This window comes from Pomacea canaliculata, linkage group LG5 (genome assembly GCF_003073045.1).
Source record: "Pomacea canaliculata isolate SZHN2017 linkage group LG5, ASM307304v1, whole genome shotgun sequence".
Lineage (NCBI taxonomy): Eukaryota > Metazoa > Mollusca > Gastropoda > Architaenioglossa > Ampullariidae > Pomacea > Pomacea canaliculata.
In genome coordinates, this window is record NC_037594.1 from 30,982,276 (window position 1) to 30,998,901 (window position 16,626).

The 16,626-nt window shown below is 36.1% G+C and overlaps 1 protein-coding gene across 1 annotated transcript; it reads right to left on the minus strand.

Moving 5' to 3' along the window:
* Window positions 1-88: 88 nt before the first annotated feature.
* Window positions 89-13,282, minus strand: LOC112564410 (lysosomal acid phosphatase-like). Its single transcript, XM_025239197.1, has 11 exons — window positions 13,013-13,282; window positions 9,860-9,955; window positions 9,371-9,457; window positions 8,862-9,014; window positions 8,287-8,382; window positions 7,391-7,480; window positions 6,490-6,628; window positions 5,006-5,094; window positions 4,261-4,429; window positions 3,401-3,511; window positions 89-1,484 (listed from the first exon to the last, which is right to left on the minus strand). The coding sequence occupies exons 1-11, from the start codon at window positions 13,109-13,111 to the stop codon at window positions 1,369-1,371; spliced, it is 1,245 nt and encodes a 414-aa protein (XP_025094982.1). The 5' UTR covers window positions 13,112-13,282; the 3' UTR covers window positions 89-1,368.
* Window positions 13,283-16,626: the final 3,344 nt, after the last annotated feature.

Sequence of the window (16,626 nt, forward strand, 5' to 3'; positions counted from 1 at the left end):
GAAAAGATTGGAGAATCCCTGCTCCACACAAATATTCGAATTTTCAAAAAAAAAAAAAAAAAAAAGCCTGCACCCAGCCTAAGGAACATGACATTCAGATGTATTTAATGTCTTATGTGTTGTTGTACATTTTCTATGTACATATATGTAAAAAAATGGCTTTGTAAATACAAAATATCTATTTTATTACCAAATCAAAACCAGCTCGCATATAAAATATTGTAAAGAAAGATAGAAAACGTTCTACTCAACTTCCTAACTACTGTAGTATTCAAAATATACAGTCAAGTCTAAACACTGAATACCAAAACTGAGAACAAGATCTCTATACCATAGTTAATCAAGTTAGCCAAGCTAGCTGCTTTTTGCTTCTTTTCAATAGTCTACCTTCATGCACAGCATGAGTGTATAATGTCCTAATCTTTCTTACCAATCCCATGCCAATTTCCAGACAAGTATATAACCATATTTTTTTTAGTCGTATCTGTTTCATACAAAATACATGTTATATAAAGAAGAATATGTTACAAGTGACTTGCTGAGCCAAGTTTACAGTTTTGTGCAGCTCAGATCATGATCAGCTCAGATCTTTCTTATACAAAAATAATTGTACTTCTTTACAAATACAATAAAAAAATAAACATAATTTCTACAAATAAGTGTAAGTTATGAGACTGTAGTCAAATGATCTTTATAAACTTGAATTGGCTTGAAAGGTTGGCAAAAGCCTAAATATACAGATTGGCAGTCCGGGAGTGGACATCAGCATTTTGCCTCACAAAAAAGTCTCTAAATGTGAAAATTACTCATCTGCATCAGTTTCAGGAAATGTTTGTGAATATAATTATATACACACACTGATGGAAATGAATGCACTATTACATATAACAACAAAATTAAATGTACATTTATATAGTGTTTCCCAAAATAAGGTCATGATCTGAGCACAAATCCATTTACAGAACAAAATGTCTTCCATCTATCACAGGATATTTTTTATCCACTGATTTTTTCATGAGATATTAACTACAAACCTTTTTTTCAAAAAACAAAAAATGAGACACCTAATGCTAGGCACACTAAGGAACACTAAAATCATAAAGCAATTGTGTGGCCATGAAAGTCATAGAACTGACTTATTTACCAGTTGTGTCTGTAGACAGAACCATCCTCTTTAATCTCATGAGTATTTAGATGAGAGGTTTCAGTTGTGCGATAAGAGGGAGAGGACACTCCACAAGGAATTACCTTCTTTACAGCCTATGTGTCAATGTCATGGTACAACTATCAAGTTTGTAGATAACCAGAAAAAGAATAGTGGTAGCTTGTTCCCAAAATAAATTAAAAAAATTAAAAGTAAAGAAAAAACTAGTGCAACAGTTGATAACGGCTGGTGCTGTGTCGATGACGCAAACAGGCTATTGTCAGAACCACAAGGAGCAACAGCAGCACACCACAAGCTGTGGCCAGAGCAATCACTGAAACTGTATGAGAATGCATGCACACACACACACATTCACACACACCCATGCACAACTTTGAACACCAGACTAATACTCCACTGGTAGGAGATAAGACAATAATAGCAACTTCACTGTAACCATAATCTCACAAACACAATGGAACATCTAACAGCACAAACGTGCACACAAGTTTATACAGCAGCTCACATTTGCACAAGTCATATAAGTAATTGTGCACAGTAAAAAAAAAAACCACCACCATCACCATTTTTAAAGACCTTCCTGAGTGGTGACATCACTTTCAAAAGACTCCTTCCATATTAATTATCAATGCCTTGAACAAAAAACTGCAAGGGAGAAACAGGAATCCTGAGAAATCTAAAGTTTTTAGGTATTGATGATAGCATCTATCATAGAGGCCTGGACTACTGTACAGAAGAATTCATTTTTTTTTTCAACAACACGACAGTTTCAGTCAAAAACATCCAGCATTTGTGCAACTGTGCTCTCAGAATCTGTCACAATGGTGACAAGCACAAATTCAATCTTCACTACCATGCTATCAGTCTCCAGCTTATATTAAGAGCCATGTGTGACAAAGCATTGTTAAAGAGGTAGCATTCTGTTACTAAAGTACATATCAAATCTGACATTTCCTTGTCAGTTTATGTCAATGCATCAAAAATAATAAATAAAAACAATGGGAAAGTTAATAGGTGCATTCTTTTAGCAAGGTTTGCAACTGGGTGGGAAGTTAAGCAAAAAAAATTTCATAAGACATGAAGAATGTAACAGGTTCTTACATAACCATATTACAGCTCCAGGCAAACTTGTAGCAGAGGAAAAGATAAATACTGCAAAAGAAATTCAGCAAGTAGTGAAATAAGTCAGAGCTGATTGAGGGACTGAGAACAAGCAGTTTACCTGTGGTATAGAATTAACAAAGTTCAGGTTTGTTGAATGTAGCCACTTAAAGCTAGCTTTATGCAGAAAAGGTCTTCAACAGTGGGGATTGAGGCAGACATTTTCATTAAAGATGCCAGCAGGGTACTATGCATAACTTTTTTTTTTCAAAAGCTGGCCACTGCTACAGTGAGAGCTGCACAGTGTCATGGGACAGATGAAGCACAAGAAAAAAAAAATAATGCACAGAACAACTAGGGTGCTGAGGAAGACAGCTATCTTGGTGGAGCACTTTGAGCATGGATGGGAGGGGAGGAATTGGTGTTTTATGCTGAGCCAGAAACTAAGGCTATATCACAGCAAGATAGCTGATACTGTAAACTGTAAACAGATGCCACATGCAGAGAGAAAAAAACAGCATGCCTGAGACAAGAGAAGAACCCAGTAAATCATCAATCCTGACTACCCATAACAGCATTCCAGAAAATACGTCTATATTTTACTGCTTCATTTCCTTTTTCCAATATATTTTTAGATGTTGCTCAATGAAAGTTTTGTCTTTTCTTTAATGATCAGCTACACCTAATAAAAAAACTAACAAACATTCACTTGTGCTCATCATAACATTGTGGATCATTATTCATCATTCATCGTTCCTACGAATCCAATCTATCACTTTGACCGCTGGGCATTGTTTACACGGTTAGCATGGATTCGATCATTGTTTACATGCTTAGCATGGATTCAATCATTGTAACAAAGCTGATTATTGAATGTAGGAACAAGATACTGCAAAGTTTTCTGATTACAGGTGGAAATCACTAACCTTGAAATTAAATAAATTAATGGCTGTGTTTCAGACGCTGAAATTTACAGAATATATTTATAAAGTCTCTACCGAAAACCAGTGCATAATTCAAATCTTCCAAGTAGATTTGAATAAAGCAAAAGATAAATGCATTTGTAACAAAATTTTTTTGAATAATCATTAAAAAATCTGTGAAAATAAACTATGTAAAACTAAATTACTGTACCGGACACTGTGCTTTTCTCAGTTCCAAAGCACTCAGCATGCCAGTTATCTGGAATATGGTCTTTGGTAACATCAATAAATTTTTCCAGAGGGCACAGAGTCAAACCACAATCTGAAAAATGATTTGCAGCTATATGATAATAAAGATTCTTTTGCTTGCTTCTGTGCACATTCTTAACAGAAAAAAAACTGAAATGTGTACTCAGTGCGTCACTTATGTAAAGTGAGAGAGATGGGCTTTGAGCTTGTCAACACACAATACACACAGTATAGATTGTACCACTTGCACTTCCCACCTATTAATTTCTAATGACAAAATCTATAATACATTTGGTATATGGCATAAACCTTATGTCTATTTGTATTCTGATCCATTTTCATCTTACAGCTACTAAAATAAAAAATTTCTATGCAAAAATACATACAAAATAACTGATTCATAATGAAATGCAATTTTATAAACTTGCTCATTTCTAAACTAAATAGCCAGTGGAAATGGAAGAGGTAAGGAAAAAAGAAGGATGAGGAAGAAAGAATGATATTGATATTGATGAATATCATGAGTATCAACAGCATGCAGGGAATATTTTGTTGGAAAGTCCATTAAACCTAATTTCTTTTTTAATTTGCAAATATTTGGTGTCAACATGGATTCAGTAAGAAAAGATTTATTTTTGCATATTTAGATCTATAATCTTTTTTGTCTATGCTATGTCATTTACTTATATTTTTATAGAGCTAATTTTTTGCACACCAAGGTAGCAATATGAGTGAAGATGACAGATTTAAAGTGTTAAATGCCAGGTTCACCCTCAGCAGATTTTTAGTACACCTATAGAAAACTCAAATTATTAGGATTACCTGGATGTGTAAGATTGTATGGAGCACCTGAATCATTATAATAGCGCAACCAGACAAAGTACTGGTCACCTATCTGGTGAAGTTCGACAAACAGAGCTGCTGCATATGGAGGGTTAAGAAAATTGAAGACCTTCATTGCAGAGGTTACTGCAGCTATTGTTGAGTCATGCTGAAACCAAGCAAAGGACACCAAAGTTAAATGTTATTGTGAGACTACACAACTTTCTCTCCCCTCTCCTTTTACCCAGAGAAACTGTACCTTTAACATACATTTTTATTTGCACCTTGCTTCAATCTCAAAGGCCAAGAAATATTTAAGTCTAAAAAAAAATATTAGTTAAAACAACATACACAATTTATAAAAGAAACCTAATCTCAATTATACAAACCATTTTGAGTTATTTAAGGTTGGTGAGGGGTTATGGTAAAGGTCATCCCCAAACGTTTTTAGGTCACTGGAGGTGTTAGAGACCATATTTTCTAAGGGCCAGCTGCTTGTGAGGGCAACGCCCATCTCCTCTTTTTATCTACTTTACCTTTCCCAACCATCTGTGGAGTCAGGTACCCATTTTGAACAGCTGTGGTGATTAGTGTATCAAACTGGCATATCTACTGGTTTGGATGCCAATTCATTAATCACTCCTATCCACTGCCCAAACTATCGAAGGTCAAGAAATAGCATAATCTATAAAAAGCCTATTACAAATGTTTAATAACTTTTATGGAAAAATAAACATAAACTTACAGCAGAATACATAAACACTTTGTAAGTCTGGTTAGCTGGACTGCTGACTGTCTTCTCCATGTTAGAAATAAATTCCTTAAGAAGAGGTCCTATTTACAAACAAATAGGCACCATCGTAAGTAGTCATTTCTAAGCAAAAGTTAATGCAAATGGCAAAAAACAGTTAAAAGAAGTATTATATCAAACAGAGTTCAGCGCTAGCATACATTAAAAATAAATATTTTGTATATAAAAAATAGTTCTTTAGCAACACGTTACGGGTACAATATCAGCATTCAGTGTAACTGTTAAAATGGACGGTTTAAATTTCTTTGTGAAAACCATAAACATTTTAAAGCTGTGAGGTTGATTTGATAAGACTTTAGTCATCCCAGGGGCAATTAAAGGCAGCTCTGTATGGAAGCAGAGCAACAAAAACAACAACATATTCATATCTGCAGCATCAAACAGATGTTTTGGATGTTATTCTAGTCAAACAGCAAAAATCTACAATTGAAAATAAAACAGGATTTCTCTTTTACTGAGCCAGGGTTAATTGCACAACACATTTCTAAATTTAAATAGTTATATGTCTTACATCTTTTAGTAAAATCAGCTTTACAGAGGGGTTCTGAATGCAGTCCTCAACATATTTTTAGCTAAAATTATTTTAATTAAGACTGTTTTAATGCAGATCACTGCCATCTTATCTTGTCAGCACATGATAGCACAGAAATGGATACTACCATTACAAAGCAGAAAAAAAAAATTTATATGCAGAGGAGGGCACAACTATTGGAAGGTTTACTTGTAAAATTAAGAATAAAACAGCATGCTTGTCAATGTGGCATGCTCACTGAATACAATAGGATATAAACACTGCTGATATCATCATAAGACTTAATAGACATAGTTGAGACAAGAGGCAACCACTTCAAATAAGATTCTCAAGATGGTCGAAATTCTTTTGCAAAATTATCATAGTAATGTACACCAGTTTATGTCAAAATATAGTTTGCAATTGAAAAAAATTAATCCAAGAATCTGATTAATATACATTCAAAGCATCTGTTTTTCAGAATCTGCTTTAGGGAAGAAATGAAACTGTTTATGAGCAAAGAAGAGACCCTGTTATGATGTAATCCAGCAAAAATTGTTTCAGTAGCTTGGATTTTAATGAACTGACATCACAAGAATTTCTACTTGCTTGCATTGACTATTAACAAAAGCACATCTTATGTTCCCAATTAAAAAAGAAATACTTAGAGATGGTTTGAACAGGTCTCGGAACATTGAGTAAAACTATACATTCAGAATACTTGTAAAGTGTTGTCCAAAAAATGTAGACTTCTATAAAATACCTAATTGCTATACTGTACTGTTGATGGTCAGTACTACTGCACCAGTGACTATTATGCAATATACACTTCAAATTATTATTAAAAACCTAAAGTTCACCTAAGTAATGAAGGGATCACTTTTTCCCATGCCTCATCTGTGCTTACCTCCCTTTAAGCGATTGAGATTTGTGTCATTATACTGGAGGATAAAAGACCATATTTGTAGAGAACGGAGATTTTCATACGCAGTTTTGCTGTTCCAAATCTCTTCAGTCCAGTTGGGGAGCATCATGTTGTGACTCTTCTGCACATCAAAGAAAACAGTTTTACAGCTTAAGTTAGGTTATACATGACAAGCATTGAGCCTGATAATAACATTTCTTTGGACTAGCTTATACATATTGTTAAAGTATATTTTAAATGCGCACTGAATTTACTCAAACTGCAAATGATAATAATAATGGAGGTGAGATCAATGGCCTGTGCACAAAAGACTACAAATGAACTCACATTTAAGTATATAACAAAAAAACACAAGCGCCACAAACATAGCGAACACAAAAGTATATGGGTGAAGATCAAGAACTGAGAAAAGAACAGACGAGTTCTCTGTATTATTATATTTCTTAAAGAGCTGGGTTTTGAGGTTGAGCTTAATTTCTCTGTAATAAAGTTATATTGTACTGTATGTGACAGGTTCTTTCTTGAATATGAATACTACAATTAAAAGTCAATGAAAGCTGGATCTTTTGTTATTAACAACATTTGTAAATAAAGCCAAATTCACATTTGCATAAGCATGGAGGAAAAACTAGACATGACAGCTAATGAAACTTTTTTAAAAACAAATTAAAAAGCACTCATCAGAGATTGACTTACAGACTTACTATTCCCAGGTTTGCCTATTACAGTTGTAGTAATTCTCAATTTCTCATATTCTTGTAGGGAAAGCTGAGGATCACATTTGTAAAGCTATAGTTATGCCTTATCATCAGCAGGATCCTATTAGCACCCAAATATTAACAGGTGCAATATTAACAATTTTGAAAGCTAATGATTAACAAACCTCACAAAAAAGAGTATCACCAATTTTCCACACTTCAGTTGCATTCTCTTTTTTCACTCCAGTCTGTTTTTCAATAAAATCAAAAAATTTCTGGAACAAAAAAATAGAGGTTAAAAAAAAAAGCCTTTTCAATTAACAAAATAACTAATGACTACATTTAGGTCAATAGATCTAGTTCTACAACACATAAAACTTACATTCAGGGATATTTCTAAATTGATGACTTGAGTTATAATAGGCTACCAATGAGGTTTTGTCCATGGACATGTATATACTGCATTCTTTTTAGACACACAGTATTGCTAACAATTACAAGACAATTCAATATCATATCAAACAATGCACACAAGGAAATATTTCTCATTTGATCATTAAGGAAATAGTCCTTGAGTAACTCTTATTTTTATTTTAGGCAGAGTAAGGTTTCACCAATGTTACAGGAAAAATGTTAGTGTCTTGCCATTCTGTCAATCTGACCCAAGTTACAACTGTAGACTTAGTTCTACATAAAAATCAAATGCTTGGCATTTAAAGAAGAAAATAATCTAGACCATGTTTTACCGAAGAGAACCTAATACTTACATAAATGGTAATTCAAAATTACACAGAATTCTACGAACATACATGCATGTGTTTGTACATAGACACATGTATGTGTGGAGCGTTTGGGCAATCAAAAGTATTCTCATTTTGCACCTTCAAGATTTACCATGAGTGCAGAAAATTATATTTCATTATGCCACCATTTTCATCTCACCATGAAGGTAAAAGAAGTCGCAAAATCTAAAACAAACAACATGAAAACAAAACCTTACTACATTTTACGTCCTTTTCCTGAAAATAAAGTAGAAGCTATTCATCGCAATGATTCTATGAAAGAAAAAAAAAATGCCTACCGCATTTTCTTTCTCAATCTTCTTGACATCTGGGGATTGTAATTTCAAATCATAGAGTTGGTTGTACTGTGGACATGCAGCTCCCATATTGAGTTTCTAAAAATAACCCACATTCCAGAGTACATCAGTTAGCTCACATCTCATTTATCTCTATAAAAGTATAAAAGCCTCTAGCTTCCTGTAGTCTATCTTGAAAACAATATGTGTAGTTAAGTTTCAGAGGTATTAACATGACCTGCTAATGTAAACCTTGACTTGTAAATGGTTGACTTTTTCCTTTAATTCAAGTGCAGCTTATCAACCATATAAAGAATATTGATGGAGCTTCAGTGAAGCATATTAACTAGTGACAGTAATTGTTATGGGGAATGGGGAACGTCTGATGCACTACATATAAGCTTTTAACCAGCAAACCTCCATGTTCAAACACCAGTGCTCAACTACTTATTCCAAGTGTACAAGTGTACATAAGCATTTATAGGACAATATGGACATTTCAAGTCGACCCAGAATCACAAAATATGAAAGAATGATGCCCAGATGCAAAACTGTCGCCAAGATGACCAGTAACTTACATTGTCTTCAAACTTTGGAACTGCGTGAACAGGAATGGGCTGCCATGTGATGTTGGGATTCCAAACCTGGCTACCTGCAGGAGGATACAAGCCAGCCAGGTTGCAGTAAGCTGACATCAGGCATCTGTCTTCATCAGAGCTCTCTATATGAATCTTGCATATAAACATAATTTTCATCATAAAACTGGATGTTTTTCAACCCTCTTAAGGCATGGCACACACATAATGTCAAAACCATGCGCGCCAATCCAGAAAGACATATGCAGAAAGAATGAAGAAACAGAATTAAAAGTCACATAAGCCTTAGAAATATTACAAATCCTAATGGCTTCATAATCCATTATCATGTCTTTAGGATTTATGATTATCTTCTATGATTGGTGAAAATGTGAACAAATGTGTGCCAACATATAATAATATTTCCAGATATGCTGCAGTAAGGTAACGATTTTCAGATTACAAATTTTCTGAAACAAGCTATCTTCTTTAAACTGTTCCTTTCTGGTTACCTCAGAATTGACATATGTTGAATTTAGAAGATTTCTGTATTCTGATCGAAGGAACTGTCCCAGTTTAAAATGTTGCTGCATTCCAATCTAGATAGCAAAGGAATGAATTAAAAAAAATCACAACTATAGACTACAGACTATAAACACTGAATATGAGATTTTCTGTAAAAACTGAAATGATCAATATGGCAAAAATATTTAATAAGCAATCACAATTCTTATCATTTAAAGCATGAAAGCTTATCACACAATTTTTTACCTTCTTAACATCTTTCAAGGATACAATGAAACCTTTTTAAAGCTTATATTTTGTCTAAACATCTTAAAAGTAAAATTCCAAACATCTACCTTTTTCTGTACACTGCAGCTAGGCACATATTTAAAAGATGACTAAACAACTATACTGCACAAACATCTGCAATTAGTGTCAGTCAGGCATTAAAGGTTAGTATATCTATGTTTCGATTTTCAAAAGCTGATGCTACACACCTCTGTCAGCCATCCCAGTCCCTGAGGCCACACATCTGCTTGATAGGGATCCTTGGGGTAAATTGAGACTGGGCTACGATCTCCATGCCGATATAGCTAGTAAAAAAGACATTTTTGCTTATGTTTCACAGAATGCAGAAAATAATGAATAGTTTAAAGCATTGAATAGTTAGTTTAGTTTATTTCTTGTTACTCCGCAAGAAGCATAGATAGCGACAGATTAAATAGTACAAGTATGATAATTTGTCAAGTGATTTAGGTTCAACTTTAGGAGAGGACACAACAATTTTTAACAAACAGTAAAAAGGGGGAGAATAAGTGCAGGGTTAGGGTAAGGTCTTTTTTTTCCCTTTTATGACCATAACAACCAAGGTCAATGCTTTACAAACCCTCTTAAAAGTTTTTTCCCAGATGTGTTTACAAAATGTATCAAATCTTGATGGGCAATATAAATATGTAAATTTAACAGTCTCAATCTTATAAGTTTGCCCTGGAAATATGTTGCATGACATCAGTAATGTACATCACTAAGTCGAAGGCCACTGGACTACTTAATGGATGGAGGATGGGGTGGGCTAGGCATTGGGAAAACAACTGGTGTTTTACATGAGCCAGTAACTAAGTTTATATCAGGGCAAAGCAACTGGTCTTGTAAATAGATGCCACATTCAGAGAAAGGATGGGTCGGAAGGGAGAAAGAGAAAATACAGGAAGCAGGTGTTAATGTGCTCATACAATAATGATGTTGATTTCTTTTTGTAATATATGCTGAAACACACTTTAACACACTATAAACATTTAAGGATTGAGAAGCATTGACTGAGAACCTAAAGATATTGATGGATGCAATCATGAGTAAAAGAACTGTTAATACACATTTGATACCCTTTTATTTTCTTTAAAAAAGGCTCCAATTTCAGGGGGTGAACGCATCCTAACAGGAAATATTATAGAAAGAAGACTGAATGCAATCAAGCCCTGGAGTGCAACAAGAACTGGGGCATGCCACTTTGAATTGTACAGAAACTTGGTGTTAGGGTGAGCCTGACAAAAACAAAGGTGTAAATTGTGAGAATAGTCTGAGGTATGTGACATAAAAAAAAATCACTGTATTTGTCTATTGTTTTCAGCTGCTAGATTCATGTGGGTGTAATGACACATTCTGTCGTTTTGCTTTGTCAGTGGATCTACGTCAAGTTTTTAGGAATTTTACCGATCTGTGATGTTTGTTGCACGTTCTCTGTTCTGGACTGTTCTTCACTGCTTGTGCTGCGTTATTACTTCTAGTCAACACTTTCATCCACTAATGGCTTTGCTTACCATCTTGTTTTGGGTTTTTTGACTTAACAGGATTATGAGCCTTCTTCATTGACACTTAAACTTTCTGACATTGTAAATTAGGCTGCTTTTCATTTTTTTGATTGATGGACCATTCAGGTTGCTATAGTTTCAGTTTAGATCTAAGATCTCACTGCTTCAGCGATGTCATCTGGTTATAAGAAGCATTTGGTGTCAATATGCATCTTGCTTTGTCCATGTTTCTGGTCTATTGTTGAGTCTGATTCGTTTGGAAAAGCAGTTGAATGTCTGTGAAAAGCTGCGAGAAGACCACATCATCAGAAGTGGCACCACAGGACAAAAAGGTACCAAACAGAAAGGGCTGGACAGAGATGTGCAAGAGTCTTATGTCATCTCTCATCTTTTGGCTTGGTCAGCTGTATGAAGGACTAGAAACAGGACAGCAAGAGAAAGAGTAATGTAGTGACAGAGTATCTGGGAGTTGCCAGCTTATTTTTTACCCAACCCCAGCAAAACAGTTCACATCCTCCATCGATTCCAGACTCTACCTTTGTGTCTAGAGAGTTCATTGGGATTTAGGTGACATCTGACAATGATGGGAAGGTGGTGTTAAAAAAAAAGTTGGTAGGTAACAAGAGTCTGAGCTCAAGTTATCAGTGACACAGCCATCGTTTTGCCAATGCAGGCACTGAAGCTGCTGCTGTCAAGGCCTTGCACAGAATTATTCATTTGTTTGGCGTGAATCTGTGTCATGAGGTTTTCAAGTCCATACACCAGACCACTGCGTTTTACAACAGAACCTAACCACTATCTACACTGCAGTCACATGTCTGTAAATTTTATATCAGACTCTGCAATCAATGGCATGTCTTTCACATCTGTCTGTTCCCAAGCTTTTGCAAGTTGCCCCACCTCTCCCTGCTGGGTCTGGTGGATCGTATCAGGTTGGATTACTAAAGAAAGGGGGAAAACCTGTTCCATAGCATCTAGCAATCACATTTTTCTACTTCTTCTGTTAACATGATAAATTAATTTTATATTATTTAATTATTATATGTATAAACTAATATGATGTGCTTGCGTGCCTGTATGTAAGCACCTCGAGTCTGGCTTATGCTGGAAAAAGGCACTGTACAAATGTGCTATTTATTATTAGTTTGGGACATACAGGACAAACAAAATTACATAAGAATGTGATCTCTAGGTGGCCAAAATTTTGGAGATGGGATATGTACATAGCATAAAATCTTCAGAATGAGGTTCACAGTACTGCATCAGGTACATTTAGCACAAACCAAGTATATCTGTTATTCATCTGACAGAATACTTTCTCTTGCTATGTACATACTGGTACAATAAAAAGTGAAAATTAAAATGCTGTTGGAGTAAAAATTGTAAAAAAAAATTTTTTAGTTAGTGTTGTTGTTGGGGTTTTTAGTTTGTTTTTGCTTGCCATTTCCACCTTTGTAACAGACAGCTGCATTTTAATTTTCTTCACTACTGGTCTACTTTGCTTTTCAACTTTTAGATATGTATTGTGCAGAAGCTATACACATTAACACTATAATGGCTAACTTGTTTCCATTAAAAAATATTATCTGATAGCTCATATATCTTCTAACAGGCTTTGAACCCCATTCTAGATTATCATATGATATGGCAGAAGCATTTCATTTACTGATTAGATAGTCCAACGTCTAGCAAACTATATAGTTCCTGCTTCATCTATATTTTATCTCAAGTTTACTATGGTCCTGATAGCTATTACACAATCAGAAGTCATGACTTGTATTTTTGCATAGCACAGCAGTGAAAGCAACCGTAGAACCGTATGCACAGCTTGCAGTTACTCACCACATTCACGAGTCTCAGGGTGTCAGGTGCAGCTGCTAACGCCGCCGTCATAAAACATAAACAATTGACCAGTGTAATATTTTTGCTGCCTTTCAACATGGTTATTTAACGTCCCGAGAAGCTCTGGTAATAGTGGGTGTCAACTTCAGTCGGCAGCGTAGCCTCCTGCCATAGAAACTACTTCCCCGCGCCTCCACCTGTTGTGTTTCCCGTCACGAGCTGTCCCTGTCAACGAACCTCATGACGGTAGACGTTTAATAGCAAGGGAAATAACCATCGGTAGAACAAACCTCGCGTTTAGAGTTATCTTTCTTTGCACGATGCTTGATCATCTAAGCTCTCTGGCTTGATCACGTGGACATCGTTCATTTGTCTAAAGCCGGCCCGCCTCCTGTCTCTGACCGGCCCGCCCACTGGCGAAGGGATAGTATATATACTATATATACAGTATTGGGTAAAACTAAGTTACCTATATATAAGTCCGGTCCTCTAAAACCATCCCAATTTCTCATGCGGCCCCTTGGGAAAATTAATTGCCCACCCCTGGTCTAAAGGCTGGAGAGACTGGATAATTTATCAGACATGAGCGACGGCACGAGCAATCATTTTCAAATGATGTTACATGTGCCGGAGCAGGCGGTATTCGTACTGAAGAGTGGGGAATGAGAGACGAAACATATGTTAGAGAAGCATATTCAAGAACTGGTCTTTGAATTGTATGAAAAAGATAAATGATGGAATTAGAGAATCACGGATATGTATCACTTTATACACGTACCGACTTTCTGAAATACTCGTTCTTAGAACCCTGCGGGGCACGAGACATAGGGTATGTGCGGGGCTTTCGACGCCACGGCCAGGGAGAGTAAGACGGTTTACACGGACTGTGTGTATGTGTGTGATGAACATTAATGGGCACACGGACATTGCTGGTGGCCAGAAAAGTGCTCGGAGAGACGTATCGTTAGGAGTGGATTGAAACGGACATGTGTTTGGTGACATTAAGAGAACTGTTGTAGCAGCCTGTGCGCTGTCGTAGTTTCGGTGTTGAATAATATATGACGTATACCTTTTGATTTAGAACAGACAAGAGTGATAACTTGGGCGGAATGGTTTAAATTGATTTGCTTGAAAGTCTTGTATATATTTAGTTAATGTTGATTGATTTAAAGTTTTCTTTGATTCCCACGACAAATCTTTGTGCTATGTGATTGAAAGAACACGCAAGGGGACGCGCGTACGTGTAGTGAGTGAAAGAGTGATTTAAAACAGCGTTCCTGACAACATTCGTGATGTCAGTTTGTAACTCTTTTGTAATTACTGATATATCTTATTTCTGACACTTGGCTAAATCAGTACTTAGCATTGTCTTTGCTTTTATAGTTTTAGTCATTTATAAATAGAGCTTTTGTGATTTAATTATGCTCTTTTTGTCCTGTATTCATGTGTACAAATGATATTTATGTGCATTTTATTCCTTATCCCTTCAGTTCTTGGAGACATCTGTGATCATTTTGCATATTCATGAATTTTTATACGTATTTGTATAATTTGAAAGCACATTGCTGGACACTATTTCATTGTTATTTGATTTTTTCTCTCTATATGTATCTTTCTTCTTTTTAACATCACTTCGTCTGTATTTCTTGCAGTAAACAAACCAGAAAATACATAATTCACAACAATAAATCTGAAAATAAAAGTTCAAAAACTAGAACAAAACTACAATTTTAAAGAGTGAAGTCATTTTATTGGGTAAACTGGGAAAAAATAATTAAATGGGCAGAGAAGTATCAAACTACATCAAGCAAATGTACAGACTCCAACAACTGCATGACGTACTCTTGCATGGAACAGTGCAAGGCTACTAGTAGTAAATATGTAACCATGCTTTTAGACAAGGGAAATAGCACCTCTCCAGGCTAATTCATGAAGGAAATCAGCAAAGCGTCTTTGATATTAATAATAATTTTTTTTTTGCTCAGAGCACTTTACATACATAAATGCACCCATATAACAGACATGCTCACTGCTACTACAGACGCCACTCATACACCAAGTAAATACAGACATGTCATGCACGCTCAGGGTTACATTGAAGTCGTTCTGAAAAAGATGTGTCTTAAGCTTGAACTTAAAGGAGTAAGAGAATCAGAGATACGAAGGCTGACAGGTAATCTATTCCAAGTTGATGGGGCTTGGTAAGAGAAAGACCTTTGTCCACATGTTTTGTGGGACTCGCAGAAGCTTGGTGTCAGAAGAGGTTGAGCGGGTTATAGATGAGAGTGAATTCAGAGAGGTACTGAGGACTGGTGCAAGAAACAGCCGAGTTAATCAAAGTAGAAAGTTTGTAGGCTATACGGTCTGTGACTGGCAGCCAGTGAAAAGAGCGAATGATAGGCGATATATGTACGTATCTAGATGGTCTACAGATGAGTCAAGCAGCGTTATTCTGGATCCTTTGAAATCTGTCCAGAAGATACTTGGGAATTCCAGCTAAAAGAGAATTACAATAGTCCATCCTTGATAGCACAAAGGCACAGATTAGAGTTTTAGTTGCATTGGAAATACAAATACAGGGATGGGAGTTCTCCGTCCGGGGGACGGATTTCCGTCCTGAGAAAAAATCTCAGGACGGAACTGGGACGGAAAGTAAAATTCAAAATTTTCACTGATTACGAAGGACCAGGGACTATGAATAAAAAAAGCGAAAATTTCTCGTATCGTGAACGATACCATACGCTAGTGGTAATAGGCAGAGGCGGCGTTAGGAATACGCGGGGCCTGGGGCCGACCATCCGCGCGGGCCGGGGTAATGGAGTACGTGTATCAACATCCCTATTGATATGATGTGGGAAGCACTGATTTATATACAGTTAGATACAGAGGCGGCGTTAGGAACCGTTAAGAACATGCGGGGCCTGGGGCCGACCATCCGCGCGGGGCCGGGTAATGGAGTACATGTATCAATATCCCTATTGATGTGATGCCGCGGAAACACTGATTATATACAGTTAGATAGGCTGGATATATTTTCGCGAAATAACGAATGAATTTAGTGTTTTAATTGTTCGTTACCTTTCCACCGTTTTGTGACAGTAGCGGTTTTTTTCTTAAAGCGAAATAATATGGTGACGAACAACTTAATAAACTGCTTGTTATTATTGTCAGGTTTTAACGTGAAGACATGGGTTCAATAATTTTATATTAATTAGAACTTAGAAGTGTTTTCTGAACGTCAATTTTTTTTTGGTCACAACTTGTTTAACACAGCTAGCAATAAGTCATAAAGATGACCTCGGGGCTAAAGCGCGGGGCCCCTTCGAGAGCGGGGCCTGGGGCGGCCGCCCCATTTGCCACCCCCTAACGCCGCCACTGGTTAGATAGGTTGGATTAATTTCGCGAAATAACGCACGAATTTAGTGTTTTAATTGTTTGTAACCTTTCCCACCGTCTATGACAGTACCGGCTTTTTCTTACAGCGAAATAATATGGTGACGATAACTTAATAAACTGCTTGTTATTATTGTCGGGCTTAACGTGAAGACATGGGTTCAATAATTTGCTTAATTAGAACTTAGAAGTGTTTTCTGAACGTCGATTTTTTTTTGTCA